This window comes from Manihot esculenta, chromosome 2, assembly GCF_001659605.2.
Source record: "Manihot esculenta cultivar AM560-2 chromosome 2, M.esculenta_v8, whole genome shotgun sequence".
NCBI classification, from domain to species: Eukaryota; Viridiplantae; Streptophyta; class Magnoliopsida; order Malpighiales; family Euphorbiaceae; genus Manihot; species Manihot esculenta.
In genome coordinates, this window is record NC_035162.2 from 8,975,803 (window position 1) to 8,995,108 (window position 19,306).

Sequence of the window (19,306 nt, forward strand, 5' to 3'; positions counted from 1 at the left end):
AAAAAAAAAAAAAAATTCCTCTTTTAAATCCAAATCTCCTCCTTCTCAACCCAATCAACCCAGATCCTGTTTTAAACCTATATCCTGCTAAGAAATTCAATAATTTCTTCTAGAGGTTCCAAAATTGGGTATGTGAGTTTTATCCCTTTTATTCAATTTTTACGATATAATTTATTTTCTTTACCTTTTAATAGTGATTTTAGTGATTTGAGAATAAAAATGGGTTATGTTTTAGTTAGATCCAATCAATGGGGTTTTATATTTATTTTTGGATTAATGATTTTCTTAGGTTGATTTAAATAATATTTACAGCTTATGGAGTATTTTTGTTGAGTTTGGGTATTTTTGGGAGGTCTAGCTATGCCGAGATACTGCCTAAATTTTCTTAAAAATATATATAAAAATATTTTAAAATTTCGTATTTTACGTTTTATATTATTGTTTTAGAGCATTTTTATTATTTGATATATTATTTTATTTTCTTTTTAATTTTAGGAGAGGATCCAGCTTCCCGGATAGATAATAGGGGTCCTCCTGCGACCTAGGTCTTTTGTCCCAAATATTCTGGTGAGTGGATAAATATATAACATTGATATTTTTTTTAAATATATTTATGTGTATATGTTACTTTGTTTATTTAAAATGGGAAAGGATAAAGTTAATTTATGTTTCTTGAATAAATGGAAATTAATTTAAAGCACAGCTGAATAAATAGCCGATTACACTCTGTATATGCACCGAACAGATAACACCTTGATGACAGGTGATTTATTTTCAGCATGATATATTTATACTGTCTTTGGGACAGCACTTGATATACAGACAGCCTTTGGAGCGTATGTCAGGTGGTCACCCTTTGGGGGTAGCTCTGCACATGTGTATGACCAGTTTGGTGATCTACTCGGCAGTCCTCATCTTCTTGTTTGTCCTTCCTTCCATATCGTCCACTCAGAGTCTAGAGGAGGCCGGACTAATCCTAAGTTTTTTTTTGTCTTTTCTTTTTGTACTTTTGATAGATCATGTATAGATTGTACAGCCTAGTGGAAAATGTATTTTGTAAATATTTTATGAATTGACAGGTCTAACTATCAGTTTTTCTCTTTTATGCTTAATGTTTTGGAATTATAGCAGGTTACCTGTTTTTATATTATAAATATCAGGGGAGGTTCTGTCAGTTTTCCTGGTCATATCCATCTTTACAGTTTTGGGTTTGGGTGTGACAATTTCTCTACTGATGGACTTGCCGCCATTGCTGCTAATTGCAGGTTTTCGTTTTTTCCTCTTCTCCACTCTTGAAGCATTCTTTTCCACTTAAACCATGATTGTTGGGTTGTGTGTGGTTGACGAAGAAATGTGGTTTAGGAGGGGAAGAGGGGAAATGGAGGGAATTCTATTTGATTGAGTTTTTTTACTTAAGGGTAATTTTGTCATTTTTATTAAAATAAACAGAAGGTTAACTGAAAATTTGACGGTAGGGATTATTTTACAGTTTTTTTAAATGTGAATGATTAAATTAAAGGTTTTTTAAAACAGAGGGACGAAACGTTATATTTCACTAAATCAGAGGGACTAAATTACAGTTTACCCAAAATTAAATAATAACATGCTAATATAGGTAAAAAGACCAGTAATATTATGTAACACAACAACACAACAAAGCTGATTAATCTGGTAACTTTCCCAACTATCTCATAAAGCCAAACACTTTATAAACAAAATCGCCGTCTGTGGGAATCGAACCCACGACCACATGGTTAAAAGCCATGCGCTCTACCAGCTGAGCTAAGACGGCCTTGCTGTTTAACTGCCACTTAATAATATATAAAGGTGTTTAATTTAAATTAGCCCGCACAAACGGATGGCGGGAGATCAGAGCTGGCAGCATGTGACACACGTGCTGCTATTTTAGCATGACTGATATGATAGGAGAATTTTTAAAAATTCATTAATTTATCCTTTTTAAAATTATTCAATTAAACTCTTACTTTATTTTATAAAATTAGACTCTAGCTTTTTTTATTGAAAAATGTTAGTCAATTAATTCTATCTATAATTATAAAAATTAAATAATATAGATGATTAAAATTATAAAAATTAAACAAATAAAAATTTAAGACAATTAACTATATTTTTAATAAAAAAATATTTTAATTAAGTGATTTGAAAAAAAAATAAACTAATAAATTTTTTAAAAATTTCAATGATGCATTTTTAATCGAATATATTTATTTTATTGAATATATTTATTTTATTTGGTGAAATTCTAGTACGATACAACAAATAAATAGATAATAAATTTAGATACCCTGAGATAATTAATACGTCTCAAACCTTAATTTCCTTTTTCCTAAGAAAATTCATGGCAGATAACATGTATACACATTACAGAGAAAGAACAGAGAGGATCCAAGGTCGAATAAAAAAATACATGAAGGATCAAGTTTCAAAGCAGTCCTAACACAGTAACACAATGAATAGTTGATCGCCAAAAACAAACAGCACATACCCTTTTATACAAAAATCATCATAGTATAACCAATGCTCTATCTTGCGCATACTTGTTTCTGCTCCACAGAAAGGGAGGACCCCTTGATGAACTCCAAACAGTCTGCAATGGCTTCAGAATAAAAAGAATTAGAGCGTCCGAACGTCCTCATTCTGCAGTCACCTCGACCGGAGTTATAGCCGGAAACCTCCACCACTAAACCCCTCTTGCTGTTGCCGCTTCTCTTTCTCCTGACACTATGATTATATCTACTCATACCTCTCTTCAAAGACTGTACAGCATGGCCATACGAAGATTTGCATGTAGTGAAGAGTTTGAACAGGTAGAAGAACCTGGTACGTAGAGTTTGAACTGAAAATCTTTTTGGGTTTAGCCTGAAACCTCTGCCAGCTGCAGCTGCTCCATGGCATCTCCTCCTTATTTTGGAGTAACCCATCATCAAAGGACTCATTTTTGGAAGACGAAGAGAGGCGTGGAAAAAACAAAGGTTTATATTTGTTATGGTGGGGAACATCAAATGTGTTTAGCGTGGATACGGTTAGATTATAAGTTGGATTAGTTTAATTCACAAATATAATTATAATGGCAGCCCGAGGAAGAGAAATGGTAGTGTTCCTTTTCAAATTAGGTGACTCAACTAAAATAGGTTTAGAATAAAGGCCAAATTGACTTCCAATCAACAAGTGATTTGGGCAACTAACTGCTTCTCATATAATTTAAATAGCGGTTAAGAAATTTATTTTGGTCGATGATGGTAGGAAATTGGAAAATGAGAGGATTCAATTGACTATTCAACGGCAGACTTCAATTTAAATATTTTTTTTTTTTAATTTCAAATCATCTTTCGAAAATGAGCAGATTGATATGATGGCGGCATGACTTATTGGATGAGAAAATCCGCCGTGTAGATATTGTTGGGTAGAAATTAGAATCGTTAATAATGGGGCACAATTTTACAGAAATCCTGAAATAAAAAATTTTACTGAAATTTAATTCAGTTTATTTATTTTTTATTAAATTTATTGTTATTGAATATAAAATTTTATTTATTAATTAATTTCTAAAATTTGTAATTAAAAAATAAAATTATATAAAATTTTATAAAAATTTATTTAAATTATTTTTTTATAAAATAAATTATGTGAAGCGAAGAATATATAGAAAATTAAATTTATAATAAAATGATAAATAAATAATAATGGATGCTATAGAATTAGTTATATCCATGTTTTTAGATTAGTTTTTTTTGTCTATTAGATTGGAAGAAATTTTTGCACTTGAATTATTATTATTTTTTTTAAAATCAACAGAAAATAACATAAAATTACTTCTGTCAGCATGTACACGTCTGCTTTCCACAATCCATAAGCTCATTCTCATGCATATTCAAGCCTCCTAACTCGACTATTTGTCAAACAAATTTGGAGACTAGTTGACTAAGACTTTTATTTATAAAGCTTCCTAATTGCTATTCAATTTTTTTTTTATACAATATATTTGCATTCACATTTTCATTATACATGAACAGTTCAGTACTATCTTTTTTTTTTTTTTTTTTTTTTCCCTCAAAGTATTACTCGAGACTTGGATATCAGTGAATAGCATCGGCACGAGCTGAAGATGGGGTTGATCAAAACAAATTAAACTAAACGTTTTTTTAAAAAAAGTTTGATGTTTTAACGTGATTCGTTAATGCTGAGTTAAGCACAGCTCAGCTTTCTCGTAGCTTTCCCACATCTGCACTTTGCCAGACTTCATCACTATCCCCAAATTGTAGTTGGTTTCTTAGGGTTTTCTGCAGATTTTTCCTCCTTAAAAATAAAAATAAAGAGGAAAATATCTGAAATTAACAAAACCATATTTTACATGTCATCAGCTTCTTCCCCACCGGATCCAAAATCGATCCCCGCACAAAATTCACCGGATGAAGCCGCGACCACCGCCTGCTGCTCCTCCTCCTCCACCATCACCTCCTCTTCACCGCCAGTTGACATTCCTCTCTCTTGGCCTTCCGATGCCAAGCTCACCCTCGATTGGATTCGACATTTCTCCTCTGCCTTGGACTGGTCTTCCAGAAATCTCCCTCCTTCAGATTTGCCATCCGTCTTGCCTGTTTCTGTCTTCGACTCTCTCGTCCTCACCGCTTCCAAGATCCTTCACAAGGAGCCAAATTGCGTCAAAATTGACGATTGCCTTTCGCTTCCTGATTCCGCTGTTCTCGTTGTTGGAGACGTTCATGGCCAACTCCATGACCTTCTTTTCCTCTTGCAGGATGCTGGATTCCCTTCTCATAATCGCTTCTTTGTCTTCAATGGTGATTATGTTGACCGAGGCGCTTGGGGTCTCGAGACCTTCTTGCTCTTGTTAGCTTGGAAGGTAACACTTTATAGTGCTTCTCTCTGTATAATTCTAGATTTCACCTTCTCTATCTCTTTAGACTTGTCGAGTATTCGGATGCTTCTTCTCACATCAGTTGATAAATGACATATCTTCATGCATCCACTAATGCTCTCTGTATTCTCTGCCGCTTTTATCCTTCTCCTGAATTTCTTTTTTTGGACAAGTGTCTGAATTCAATTCCTGTATCTTATTTCATGCAAGAAAACTATGACATATTCGCTCCATAGCTCAAGTTAGTATAAGATATTGACTTCGAACATACAGTGAACTACAAAACTTATTGGAGAGTTACAAGAGAAGCTGAATTATTTCTGCAATTTGCCTTGATCTAAAATTGATCTGAGATGAGAAACAATCTTTTGTATCATTTCAATTCATCAAAGAAATGAAAGAGATTTTTAAGACAAAGCAGATTCTTTCTAATGAAATGAAGATCTAGCTAGATGGAATTCTCTTTATTTTTTTATGATCTTACGTTATAATGCACTTCCACAAAATTTTTTACTTAAATAGATATTGCTAGATTAATTTCTTCACAATGTTTTGTAAACAAACAATGTAGAACTGGGAACAATTATTAAGAGTCAGGTTTAATCTTCTGCAGAAAAAAGGGGAAATATAATCTAATGCAAGTCTATTTTATGGATCAGATTGCTAGATTCTAGGCTTTGTAGTAATTGTTTTATTTAAAAAATCATTTGACTTCTAATTTAGTTTACTTATCTGCTTTGTCTATGACTTACTTATTCTCTGTTAACTCTTGTACTTCAGTAATGTACTCGGTTTTTTTTTTGTCCAACAATTGTTAACTTCAATTCAGGATACAAACTGCTTATTTTTTGCTTAAAAAAATTTGACCTTTGCTTCTTCCTTGCTATCAAATAATATCTATGGGACAATATTTTGCTTAGGTCTTTTTGCCTCAGAGAGTGTATCTCCTCCGTGGCAATCATGAATCCAAGTATTGTACATCTGTTTATGGCTTTGAGAAGGAAGTTTTGGCAAAGTACGGTGATAAAGGTAAGCATGTATATAGGAAGTGTTTGGGATGCTTTGAAGGGCTTCCCTTGGCCTCTGTTATAGCTGGCCATGTATACACTGCTCATGGAGGACTTTTCCGCAGTGTTGCCATCCCCCAATCAAAGAGATCTAAAGGAAAGAAGAACCGAAGAATAATTCTTGATCCTGGGGCCGTCCCTTTAACCCTTGGTTCTTTTCAGGAATTGTCCACAGCTCGAAGATCAGTGCTTGACCCACCATGGGAAGGTTTGAATCTGATTCCTGGTGATGTTTTATGGTCTGATCCAACAATGAGACCAGGACTTTCACCTAATAAAGAAAGAGGCATTGGTCTATTGTGGGGACCTGATTGTACTGAAGAATTTTTGAAAAAGTTCCATCTAAAGGTTGTGCCGTGTTTGGATTTTCTTTTAAGCTGTTGTAGTTGTTTTACAATCCCTATCAACTTTGGCATGCTATTGGATGATTTTGGTTACTTATTTCTCTTTCAATTCTAAACAAGAGTTACTAAGTCTAGCAAAATTTAGAGAATATACTCCATATCTTAATTCTAAACTTGAAATATGAGTATGATAGAACTTCAGTTCTTTCATGGTGCTGACAATGATTTTGCAAGCATGTGATTAATGCTATATGTGTTTCTCTCTCTCTGTCTCTCTTTCCTGCATGTGCTTTTCATTGTACTTCCCAAGTTGACATTGTACTAATTACTTTGGATAGTTGCTTGGGAAGAAAATGTTAGAAAACTGATATCAGAATCATGGTTTGTTGTTGTTGCCATAGCTAATAATCAGATCCCATGAAGGTCCTGATGCAAGAGAAAAGAGGCCTGGTCTTGCAGGGATGGATGAAGGGTACACCATAGATCATGTTGTAGAGTCAGGGAAGCTAATTACTGTGTTTAGTGCTCCAGACTACCCACAATTTCAGGTTTGCTTGAATTCTCCTTGATATAGCATCCTTTGTTTAGCACCGAGGATGTTGTTTTGCTTGTATATTAAGGATTTGATATTTTTGTATTACGTGTGTATGTGTCCTCTTCATATAGTTCTCCTCAGGCCAAAAAGATATCAGAGCTGGAAAAGTTCGATGTCAATGTTTTTATTGTGGTACATTCAAGTAAAGGAAGGGGAGTTTTCCGTTTTTGTTGAGATATGTCTAATATTTGTACTGGACTTCATTACTTGGATTTGAATCGAATAGAAGCATGTTTCTGAAAGTCATAGTTGGTTATATTTGTAGATTTCTCATGGGCTTGAATGTAGAAATTCATGTTCAAAACCAAAATTTTCACTGAGTTTGTAATAGTTCAGTAGGTAGGATGTTGGTAATGGAAATACCAGGGTCTGCAATATAGGTCCATAATAGGTTTGGTTGGGCATGTGAATGTAGTATTTCTTTGTTGGAACTTGGAACAGTTGTTGATATTGACATGTGTTGCTATCTGAAGTCTAATTGCTGATTGTTGTAATTGCTTTCTTCCCAAAGAATGTGTCACAACCATTAGATCAATGTCTATAAACCACTCTTCTATTTCTTGGATTTAAATAATATTGGAATTAGTTCCTAATGTTTCTGAATTTCAAATGACCGACAAAAGGTTTTGACAAATGAAACTAATGGATACATGCAACTATTATTGATACTGTAATCTCCATCTTTTGATAACTGAATTACATTACCAAACTAATTTTTTAATTTGCTACACAGGCAACAGAGGAGAGATATAACAATAAAGGGGCATATATAGTTTTAAAACCCCCTAATTTTGATGACCCAGAGTTCCATAGTTTTGAAGCAACTGCGCCAAGACCAGAGGTATGGACTTTTATTGGTCTTCTATTAGAAATGACGAAGTTGTTCTTTTCATTATTTTTTTCCTGTCTTAAGTATGTTCTCTCAATTAGTTAAGGAATTGATTATTGTTTACAGGTGAACGCCTATTATGACTATGAAGATGTGATTGATTCTGATGAAGAATTAGACTTGGCTTCGATGGTAACTGCTACATAAAAGACCATCACAGGTTTTTAATATTGGAGAGTCGGCAAATTTTCTAGTTGTAGATGTATTCTCTCCATGATTTTGTTGTGTGTCAATTATTTGTTACTTCAATTAGTTTTTTACTATCTGCTTGTTATGTGGAATATATACAGATAACTTATACAATGTTTATTTTTTTGTTGTATGATGTGTTAAATTTGTTGTGTCCTTTGTGTTTCCAAGAAAAAGTTAAATTTGGGTACAAAATGATTTTTTTTTTGAAAAAAAAAAATCTATTTCTTAGGAGGTTATACCTGTTGGTGACCTTAGGTCTTAATTGCTGCTGGATGATTTGTTTTATATTCCACTGTTCGTTGTGAGATTTTCGATAAATATACTGAGATTATGATTTGAAAATTTTGAGAGATTGTGTTATGTTTTTTTTATTACATTTTGAAATTTTATTTTTTTGTTTTACCAATGGATGTAAAGATTACAATCGAATCACGTTACATATTTTTTGATATATTTTTCTCTCCTATATTGTAATCGTTGAGTGTAGGTGTGTCTAGGTTTGTGTGTTTGTTTCAATATACATTTTACGAAGGTGAGAATAGGGATGGACTAGGGCCTAAGCATATCCGCACAAAGCGGGAATTGGGTATTTCAACTGAAAAATGTGCTTGGGAAAAAAAAAAACTGAAGAATGTGGATGAGGCATGGTTGCCATGCAAGCAAATGCCATGTTCGTTGCTCATATGCAGGAGAGCGTACCTGGTGTTCGCTTTAAGGATTTTCTTTTCTTTAATGTTTCTTATTTTATTTTCAAATACAGCAATATTTTATTATTATTATTATTTTAAAAATCAGATTAAAGTGGGCTAAAGATTAAAACTTCATCTTCAGATTTTATAAAAAATAAAATAAAAATATATTAAAATTGGGCAAGAGCTTGCGGAGAAAAATAATCCCCTGGGAGATTTATAGGTGAATGAATACTTCCGTATAAATTCAGTGTGCAAGAATTACGCCAAACTTCAAGACTTCTTGTTTTCTTTCCTTCAAATTGATGCGTCTATGAGCTTAGTTTTAGATGTGAAAATGTTGCACATTTCAAATGTTTTAATTTTAATTCATTATGGATGCTTAGTTACACATGTTTCAAAATCTGTAAAATGGAAGTAATATAATGATAAAAAGAAATTGATTGAAGGGCTTGCGAGGATGACTCTGTAAGAATATGGGAGTAATCTACTCCAAGAAAAAAGAACACGAGACGCTAATTAGGTAAATATTAATAATATTGCGAAATGACAATAATCAATTACAAGTCTCATACATCAGAGTTCAAAACTGAGAATGTGAGGTGCAGTTAAATTAGCTATACGCCCTAACCTCACAACCACTTGTACAATGTTAGACATTTGTGAAACTCCTATCTACTCCGACTGCTCAAATGGGACACGCACAAATAGTTGTCCATGCAGGGTTACCACAGCTGAAGTTTGATGCGGGTCAATCCTAGAGGGTAAGCTAACCACCTGCCCAAAAAGAAGAAGAAAGAAAAAAAAGTGTCTTGGTGACTTGATAAGGAAAGTTCATGTCTATTCTTGAGATAAAACTCTTACCTTTCTGAAGGGTGTGACACCCCAGGGATTATCAGGATGCTCAGGTTCACCACTGACAACCAATCGTCCTGCTGGATCTGATTGAACTCGCACCTGAGTTTGGAAAATAATGTCATGCAAGTACTTTAGCTGAAGCACAAGCATTCAAGCTTTGCTAGGAAGCAAAACGTTAAACACGAATTATATATCGGGATTATTAGCAACTGCCTTGTTTATACATAATTTAACAAATAAAACTTTGCTTCCATCAACCTTTTCAATCCAACAACAACCACCCTCATGGGCTGCTTTCTCGCATCTATACACACATTCTCATCAAAGGTGAAAACAATTTAGGACGCTATTCATGGATAAGGCCACACGCTCATGCATGAGTAAGCCGTTCATTTGACTCCACGATTGTACCTAGCCATAACAGAAGCTGATGCCCTTCATACTGCCAAACATTGAAATGGTGGCACCGAATAGGTATCTGCTAGAGCATAACTAATCTAACAAAATAGTTGACTAAGCACCCAAAACGGCTTATGCAACCTCTAGTTGTACCTCATAAGAGGGGACTCTAATCAGGTGAGCATTATTTGATGATTTTGTGATACTAGACAAGTACATTCCAAAAGGAAATAATGAAGAAGATATCAGTGACAGAAAAATAAAACTAAGATTCAGTTACTTACTTCCTCTCGAAGGAGCCCTGGTACTAAAGCATATACCTCGAAGCAATCTTTCTGTAACATAATTTTTCAATTCAAGTAAGAAATTCTACAGATTTAGTTTACTATTGCCTTCCATTCAAACAATTATATGGGAACTTACTGTTCTCTGTACATTGATCTTCACCCAATCAGCTGGAGGTCCAAGGTCAATCACATCTACATCCAATCTAGTAACAATCACAAAACATTAACATATTGAATCAGCACTACCTTGCATTATACTTGTAAAGACATCATTTCTCAACTCCAATAAACCTTATAACAGATACAGTTAAACCAGTAACAGATCTTAACTGTGGTTTGGATGTTTTGGTGCGTGCAGCTTTGACAGCATGTTCCATGTATGAAGGTTTCTTGCGTTTAAGTAAACCTGAGTTACCATAAAGATCCCAATTGGGAACAGGTTTAAGCTGTTGTATGCAAGAGGAATAATCTATCATCAATAAGAAAATAATAATCCAGTTACTTACCAAGGCTTTTAAGCTGTTTTTCACGCTTTTGCAAAGAGAGAGAATTCTTATCCTGGAAATACAGAAACCTCTTATTGTTTATAAAAATATACCATGCTGATAAGAATATACACAGATCAGTGAACAACAAACGGTATTAATTACAACATACCTTAATGATAGGATCACTAACTTCTCCATTACCAAGAAGACGTTGTGAGTGCCAACCCTGCATTGCACGTGCCGCAGCATCTCTCCGTGCTCTACCCGAGCCAGGTGCCTGATTGTTATCAGCAAATATAAAGAATGCTTGCAAAGGCAATGGTTAAGGGGAAAGGGGGAAAAAGAATTGGAAGTCCTATTGTTAAGAGATGTAAATCAACCAACTTGTTCAAATTAATAAATTTAATGTGGATTAAGTGAAAATCAGTTAAGGCCAACAAAGATGCACCCTAGTACAAAAATAAACTATTTAAATGGCCATTATAAAATAACAAGAAGTTAATTGTACCAAAAATAATAACGGGAGCACCCACAACATTGTCTATTCTGCCAAAGTTAAAATGCAGATATGGTCCAAAAGAGATTCTAGAAACCATCAAACTATTAAAATGTTGAGTTCGCAGTAAAATGTTTTAGTTTTCAACAAAAATCAGATTGGAAGACTGGCTCAATTTGATGAGGCATCAACCAAAAGAGACCGACCAAGGATAGACAGCCAAGGAAACTTTAACCATATCTCCATTTGACAAATTATGGATAGATCTCTCTTGGTTCTCCTTACTAATAAACTACAACCAGCCTAACATTGTAAAATGGCACTAAACATGCTACCACCCTATAGCAAAGAAAGCAACAACCAAAAGTTTTGATTATAAAATATTCAATCAGTCCAATATGTTAAATTAAAACTTTACCTGACTGTCAACACTCATGGGCTCTGAGTTGGAACTAAGGGGGACATTAAGCTCATCACCACATGTTTTATGTCTTTCATAATCAAGAAGTGCCTGAAAAAATAGACAATACCATATGTTATCATGTGTGAAATCATTTGAACTCAAATTTGGCATAGGAAACAAGCATGTAAAATATATTTATTGGCAAACAGTTGAAGCTAAAGGGGAATATCCAAGGGATATATGGAAAATTTCATGAATTTGCACAAAGTTATAGCTGGAAATGATCTAGCTGTTGAACTTATAAATCCCATTTTTCATAATTCCAAATTTCCAATCAAAACATTTGTATTTCATGCAGTTAGAAACCAAGATGTTGACTTTCATATGCATTGCCTCTATGCTGTCAAAGTGCAGCCAAGGTACTCATACAGGACATGATAAATGGACACAAGCCCTTCATCATGCACCCACATCTGATGGGCCATATTATCTTTTTCACTTTTTTAGTTTTCCAAAATTATTTTCTCTCTTCTAGTCTCCTCCTAAATACTTTACAACTACCATTTTTTTCTGCCTCCCTACTTTTTTTCTTTTTTGGCAATTTCTGTGTTTTTAGTGGACTCACATTCCTATTTTTCTCCCTAAAGTCAGCAATCTGTTCCTTACCTTATCAATTTCTTAGGCACTCGACTTCACCATTACTGACTTTTCTTTATAAAAAATTTCATTAAAAATAATCTCTAACAAATTGTTTGACTTCTCAACGTAAATCCTTGTTTACATATTTTACATTTCTCATTAGAAATATGATTATAACTTTACAACTAAGTTGGAAGACAAGACACCACCTCAATATTTGGTTCATAACTTCAGATAATAAAATATATGTAGAATGTTTGTGGAAGATTCAGACCACCAAATGTTTACATAAATAAACCATGCAGGAATAATAAATAAAAGAAAGTTCAGAAAATGCAGAAATTTGCCATCCAGAATCACCTTCTCATAAAACCCTCGAAATGTCCATGAAACAGTAGTACATGTCCTGCAGAAAGGAAAACAAGGGCTCAAATGTTAAGCATGTAGACAATAAAATTCAAACACCACGAGGTAAACATGTCATAGTACAGTCTCCACCATTTATTAGTGGCTAATAACAACTCTCAATTAAAAACAATAATCCATAGTGCAAGTATATGGAAATGAGATCAGTTACTGCATTCCTTAGCTTCCTCAACATATCTGTGACTAATACTCCTTTCCATCAAGTGTCTTAGGCCACAAGATTTTATATCGGTTTGGTTTGGTTCAATTTCTTCTCTATTATTGGTTTGATTCGATTTAAGTTCTATGTCAATTCAGTTTCTATTGTTCAGATAGGCATCAAGCCAGTAAAATGCTCTGCCCTAGTGATATATTTTCTTTAAATCTGGGGATTAAGGTATGTAGGATTTTCAGATTTTCCAGAAATTATTTGTGCATATGTAGGTTTTAGGGTGTAGCAGGCATCTTCATAATACATATATGCAAGCACATAACGTTTTTTCTTATTTTTATGATTGCCTCCATGAGTACTGCACAAACAACAAACAGCTAATGTATCAATAATATAACAACATTTATTGGTTCAACAAACTCAAAAGTAACCAGAACGCAAATGTTCCTTACTTTGGGGGTTTAAAGGATTCTCCCACTTGCCGCCACAGCTTACATGATGTCACCTACACAATCAGAGGAAATGTTGTGAGCACATTAGACACAAAGTCCAAGGATATTAAAATTTCAGGAGAAAAAAATTCCCATGCAGAATATAGAAGGCCTAGAAATGTACAATAAAACTAAATTGACAAAACAAGAGAATTATCTCTCTCTATTCTAAAGATTCATCTCTAGAAGAAGTCAATAATAGATACAACTATTAAACAGGACACACACGACCATGAAATTTCTGAATAGAAAGAATGCAAAGACAAATTTGCAACTAGTCTTATGATTCCTCTTCTCATTTCTCCTTTTTCCATTTCATAAATAGTTAATGAGCAAACTAAAATTATTAACATTGTTCTCAGTGTTATGGATATAAAAGAAGCCTACATGGATACTACTATTAAACAGAACAGAATTGACCATGACAAAAAGGAAGGCAAAGGGAAATTTGCAACAGTTCTTATATGATTCCTCTTCTCATTTATCTTCTTTTCCTTTTCCTAAAATGTTAATGAGCAAATTAAAATTATCAACTTTATTTCCAGTGTTATGGATATAAAAGAAGTTCCATTTATCAATTTACTCATATAAAGAATTTGATGAATCTTCTAACTTGCAAAAGCTGATAAAAGATTCCTCTTCTTTGTCCTCTAAGTAACATTCCCCAATGCTTAGATGTCTAACAAAAATTACTACAACTTTTGCATCATATGGTCATTCCATAGAATTCACATCCAACCTCTGCATTACTGTCTAGTTAGTCATGAATAGAAGGCCTAATATCTAAAATAATACAAACCTTGGCATGTTTTTTCAATTTTAACCAATCCTTTGAACTCTATAAATTCTATTCTAAACTCTAAACATATGAATTATGATATTAGTATAAAGTTTGCTAATTTATTGGGAAAAAATCGAATTTATGCATAAAGCCAACATAAGTACCTGAACTGGTGTGTGGACACACACACACACACACATTTTGCATCTTTGGACTTTTGTTACCAAAACCAAACCGCAACCACAACTAAACCTTAATCATAAATTACCTGGGGTTTGCAATTGCATACGGATCTAATTTTTCACCCTTCAGCTCTTTTTGAGATCTTTTGGAATCAACATTCAAGATTCAACAACTATAAATCTTCTGACGCTACTGCCTTCCACATCAATTTAGGCCTCCTCTTTCCCCTCCTCACTCCTTCCACCAATAATTTTATCACATCCTTGTATCGGAGCAATTTGATTATTTATGTCGGACATGGCCAAATTTATCACAGCATCTTAGTTGACACCCTCTCATTTTATCCCCAACCTTATCCATTATCGTAATCTAATCATATATTTTTGGACCTGCTGTTAAATGAATATTACTAATTTATTGATTTTTCTTTTAAAATTGCTTATATCAAATTTTCCAATTATTGACAACAATTATTATTTTAGAAAATTTAATAAAAATAATATTTTGCATTATGAACATTAGAAAAATTGTAGACCATATTCTTCTTGCCTATTAAGGTAGGTTCACAAGCTTTAAGCATATATTTATGGTTCTCATCCTCTAAATTGGCCAAAATCATTACCAATCAATATCATAAGGTTAGGCTAAAATGACAAATGAAAATGATCAATAAAATTGGAAAAAGAGAAGTGCAAAAGATTGGATTTTTAGTCATTGATCCTAATTATAGGACTCAACTTCTGGAAACCGACTTAAGCCTTTTGTGTGAGTGTGCAGTGCGTTCTATGTATTGTATTTGCACATGCATATGGATGCACGTATGCATGTTGTTCATTCACACTTGTATTAGCATCATGCTTTGATCTAGCTCCAACATAATCAAGCTTTTAACTTAACCTTCAAAACCAAGTACAACTAATAGTCCAAATATTATTTGAAGATGCATGTGAAATTTGAAATGTTAATTTGATTCTGAGGCAAACAATGCATACCTTATCATAGCCACCCAGTCTCATAACAGCTCTCCACAACCTTATCACCAAGCAAATATTATTAGCCCAAACTAGTTGTTATATGAAAAGAAAATATTCAAAAAAATTATAACGTATGAAATTTCATGATCACTAGAAACTTACTTCAGACAATTTAATCCCTCTCCATAGAACTTAGGAGGCTTGAATTCCATGCTCCTCTCCCTAAAGAAATTTTCAAGCTCCTTCATAAATGCCCATTGCTCCTCCTCTGTTCCTGACTCATTACCGTCATTATCATCATCCAAAAGGAACGAGTATTTTGAGCTTGAGTTGCCATTACTTTGGGGTGTAGCTTTATCTGTTTTATTCATTATATTCTTCAATTCTCTCTTGTTATCAAGTTCAGTTTTGATGCTTGAAGGTCCTGCCTGCGGTGTAGCAGGTTCATTTTGCTCTTTAGGAAGCACGCAAGCAAGATGGCTAGATTTATTTTCTGGTACTTCAGAAGGTTCGAGTTTGGCATCTGTAGTAGGTTTAGACGTTTCAAGATAACTGGTTGAAACAGCGATGCCATCAATTCCATGTGTTTTAGATTTACAATCAAAAGTTTCATTGGCTTCAGGTTTTTCCTCAGTAGCGGGTTCAGATTCAGGCTTGAGTATACTTTTTCCATCATCCAAAGGAGTCAGGGAAGGAGAAACTTGCTGGGGTTGTTCATCTGAAGCTGATTTCAACTTCATACTTTTGTCACAGGGGGCTTCTTCAGCCGGATGTTGCTTTGGACTAGAACTCAAATTCATACCATTGCAATTAGGGGTTGACTCCACCTGAGGGTTTTGCGGACTGGCCTTCAACTCCACACTTCTGTCACTGGAGGCTGCTTCAGTATGATGTTGTTTTGGACTGGACGTCAAGTTCACAGCATTACCATCATAGGCGGCCTCAGCCTGTGGGGTCTTCAATTCCATATTGTCATCATTGGAAGCTGCTTCAGACTGATGCTGAGAACCAGTTTTCAACTCTACATGCTTATCATCGAGGACTGTCTCACTCTGAGGTTGTTCAGCATTGGTCTTCAACTCAGGGCTTTTATCACTGCGGACTGTCTCAGTCTGAAGTTGTTGAGCATCGGTCCTCAGCTCTGCCTTGGTATCATTTTCAACTGCCCCAGTCTGAGATTGTGGAGGATCCGTCATCATGTTATCGGTGAGGGCTGCCTCGGTCTGAGATTGTGGAGGATCTGCCTCAGTCTGAGATTGTTGCAGACTACACTTCAACGTGACGTCTTTATCACTTGAAGGTATCTCAGACTGAGACCGTTGTGGACTGGACTTCAACTCCACGTTATTAACATTGGGAGCTGCAGAAGGAAGAAGAATACCATTCTCAGGGTGGTTTGGTTCATCATGGTCCCCGAGGACAGAGTGGGTAGGAGAAGTATGGTCAAGTTGTTCAACTGGAACCGGCTGTGCTTTGATTAGCATGTCACCGGCTGGAGGATGTAGCAGTGGCTTAGCTGATTCATCCTCATTCTCTATGGCATTTTCCATCTCTAATTCTACGCACGCAAGGGGAAGGGAAAAGAACTTTAAAAAATTAAAAAAAAAGAAAAGAAAAGAAAAGAATAGAAGGTAATACTCCAATGCTCGTAAAAAGAAAGAATGAAAGATAATAAACAAGGATTAGGTCGTCCAATGAATTGAAGCATGCATTGAAAATTAGAAATTACCCTAGATTATGTGTGTTCTCATTCCTTGAGTTGAAAACCTAAATTTTTAGTCTAATTTGGTGAATATTAACGCACAAAAAAAAGTAAAATAAAATGCATAGATGTTGCAGTCGTAAATCTGGTAGCTTCATTGAGGAAGAAATCGCATATCAAAAATTTGCAAAGAAGAAAAGCTTACCTGCAATGAAAAGGAAAGAGAATGTATAAGGATGACCGAGAGAACCTTAAGCTTCAATGAAGAAGAAGAAGAAGAAGAAGAAGAACCCTAATAGCATAGGGCATGCCCTCTCTGATTCTCCCTCCTAATTATCGGCTGTCCTGCCATTCAACGGCTGTTTCCTTTTTCAGCTACATTTATTTTATTTTTATATTATATGTTTTCACTAATAATACCTAATTAATTAATTGATCTAATCATCTTTCAATTACAACGTTGCGTTGCTTGCCATTTACCACAGTAAACATCAGAAACTCCAATTCCCCACACGTGCGCCGACATTTTTGCTAGATCCATTTCCTTTAACCAACAATAATTTCCTTTGGATATCAAATGGATAAACGGCCCAATATCAGTGGATATCAAATGGGTAAACGGCCCTATCCATTTCCTTTTACCAACAACAATGTCTCTTTCGGATTTTGGCCCACTATTACTTTTTTTTTTTGGTTTAATTATAATTATGTAGTTATTAATGGATAGACCATTATCAATGAAAATATCAATTTATATTTCAATCAATATGATATAATCTAGTTCTAGTTGATTTAATGTTTAACAATATATAAAATTCATTTGGAGATCTAAGTTTGATTTTCCACTCTTTCATTCTCTACTAAAAAATTTAATCCAACAAGTAACATATATTTATTTACTTGATTAATTATATTAAAATTTTTCTCTTCTTAATTTCATAAAAAAAACTATATATTGATAATTTAATGGACATTTATCAATTAAATAATTTAATTATTGAAATTGAAACAAATCGATGCCTAGCACTTTTAACTGTGTGTTATAAGGGATACTTTTATCTGGACCATTGATGTGTGTGTGCAACATTTTAAAACAAAATCATGCAAATAGTGAAAGAATTATGTTGGTGAAACTCACGATTAAAACACACCCAATATTCATAATTATAAACACTTAGTCAATATATATATAATATAATAAAACTTAGTTTTCAATTGTTACTGTCTATGACTTAATTCTCAATTGCTATAGTTTATGAACAGTAGCAATTGAGAACAGTGTTTTGTCTTTTTTGCCTTCGAATTGTATCTTCTTTTACGTGCATTTACTGTATGCTTTAATTCATCTGCAATTCCTAAATTGCCTTTCTCTTCGCCCACACACAATGACCCTTTGCCCGATTCACCTGTCTTTTCCCCACACCAAAACAGCACAGTTTCATGGAGGGATTATTTCAGCGTTGTTTACCTCTTCTCCCGTGAGTGCATGGTCCTTTTCCGGTGCTCCGTCATCGCTCCATGGAATGGTCGCGTCTTTGCGTGCGTCTATCCACCGGTGTTATCCTATGCAATGTCTCACCGGTGCGTCCTCTGAAACCCATTTGGTGCTCGCCGCCACAGCTTCAGCCTATACTCTGTTTCTCTCTTATATATTATTAAGCACATCAAATTTATTTTATTTTTAAATCAAGTTTTTAGTAATACATTTAGTTATGTGCAATATCTTTTTCTTTAGAAATCAATTAATTTTTTATAATCTGCAAATTTACTTACAGGATGGTTTTTATGAATGAATATTCATTTTATGGAGGTCTAATAACTAAAAAGAAAATTTAAGTCAGAAATCATATCCCTTGAATTAACTCCATCTCAATCTCAAAGTACAATATTTGTGCAAAGTCCTCTTGTTTTGTAAAGTTAATTAAAATATTAGAAAGAAACTTGATGTGTCAAATATCGAAGATTTACAAAGTGTCGATTTATCTCATTTCTCAATTTTTGAAAATACTAAATTTATCTAATAATTTGACTTTAAGTCAAATTGAATCGTTATGAAAAGAGCAAAATTAGAGTAACTATTAATTTTTAATATATACAGCTGCATTTATATAGCTAATGACTTTGATTGTTTAAAAAAAAAGGCTTAAAAAGTGAAAATGCAAACCCTATTATAAAACTTGATGTTGGAGTAATTATTTTTAAGATATTTAATTATATTATTTATAAATTTGTTATTTGACTTTTTTATCAACTTTCTTTTTGTAGACATATAAAAAAAAAAGACAACATTATAAAGTCTAATGGAGTAAATATTTATCAAATATTTAATTATATTATATATAAATTTGTTATTTG

At 33.9% G+C, this 19,306-nt stretch overlaps 2 protein-coding genes, 1 long non-coding RNA gene and 1 other non-coding gene across 6 annotated transcripts; 1 reads left to right on the forward strand and 3 right to left on the reverse strand.

The window, feature by feature from the left end:
• Positions 1-1,719: 1,719 nt before the first annotated feature.
• Positions 1,720-1,792, reverse strand: TRNAK-UUU. The gene has a single exon. It is a non-coding gene; the product is annotated as a tRNA-Lys (tRNA).
• A 482-nt stretch (positions 1,793-2,274) lies between these two features.
• Positions 2,275-3,301, reverse strand: LOC110609979. Its single transcript, XR_002487123.2, has 2 exons — positions 2,839-3,301; positions 2,275-2,742 (listed from the first exon to the last, which is right to left on the reverse strand). It is a non-coding gene; the product is annotated as an uncharacterized LOC110609979 (long non-coding RNA).
• Positions 3,302-4,123: 822 nt separating this feature from the next.
• LOC110609633 (serine/threonine-protein phosphatase 7-like) lies at positions 4,124-8,112 on the forward strand. Its single transcript, XM_021749365.2, is given in 6 exon segments — positions 4,124-4,481; positions 4,484-4,882; positions 5,818-6,312; positions 6,710-6,856; positions 7,637-7,744; positions 7,859-8,112. Coding segments are annotated over 6 exon segments (1,281 nt in total). The 5' UTR covers positions 4,124-4,430; the 3' UTR covers positions 7,940-8,112.
• A 1,080-nt stretch (positions 8,113-9,192) lies between these two features.
• LOC110609632 (AT-rich interactive domain-containing protein 6) lies at positions 9,193-17,325 on the reverse strand. 3 transcript variants are annotated; one of them, XM_021749363.2, is made up of 13 exons: positions 17,157-17,325; positions 15,412-16,807; positions 15,268-15,307; positions 13,273-13,325; positions 12,604-12,649; positions 11,620-11,712; positions 10,875-10,982; positions 10,724-10,775; positions 10,548-10,623; positions 10,354-10,420; positions 10,215-10,265; positions 9,538-9,630; positions 9,193-9,450 (listed from the first exon to the last, which is right to left on the reverse strand). In XM_021749363.2, exons 2-13 carry the CDS (start codon positions 16,797-16,799, stop codon positions 9,349-9,351), a joined length of 2,169 nt encoding a protein of 722 aa, XP_021605055.1. In that variant the 5' UTR covers positions 16,800-16,807; positions 17,157-17,325; the 3' UTR covers positions 9,193-9,348. The 3 variants fall into 3 exon arrangements, with proteins under 3 accessions (XP_021605055.1, XP_021605056.1, XP_043810062.1); XM_021749364.2 differs by having other exon boundaries at positions 15,412-16,835; XM_043954127.1 differs by lacking the exon at positions 9,193-9,450 and having other exon boundaries at positions 9,621-9,691.
• Positions 17,326-19,306: the final 1,981 nt, after the last annotated feature.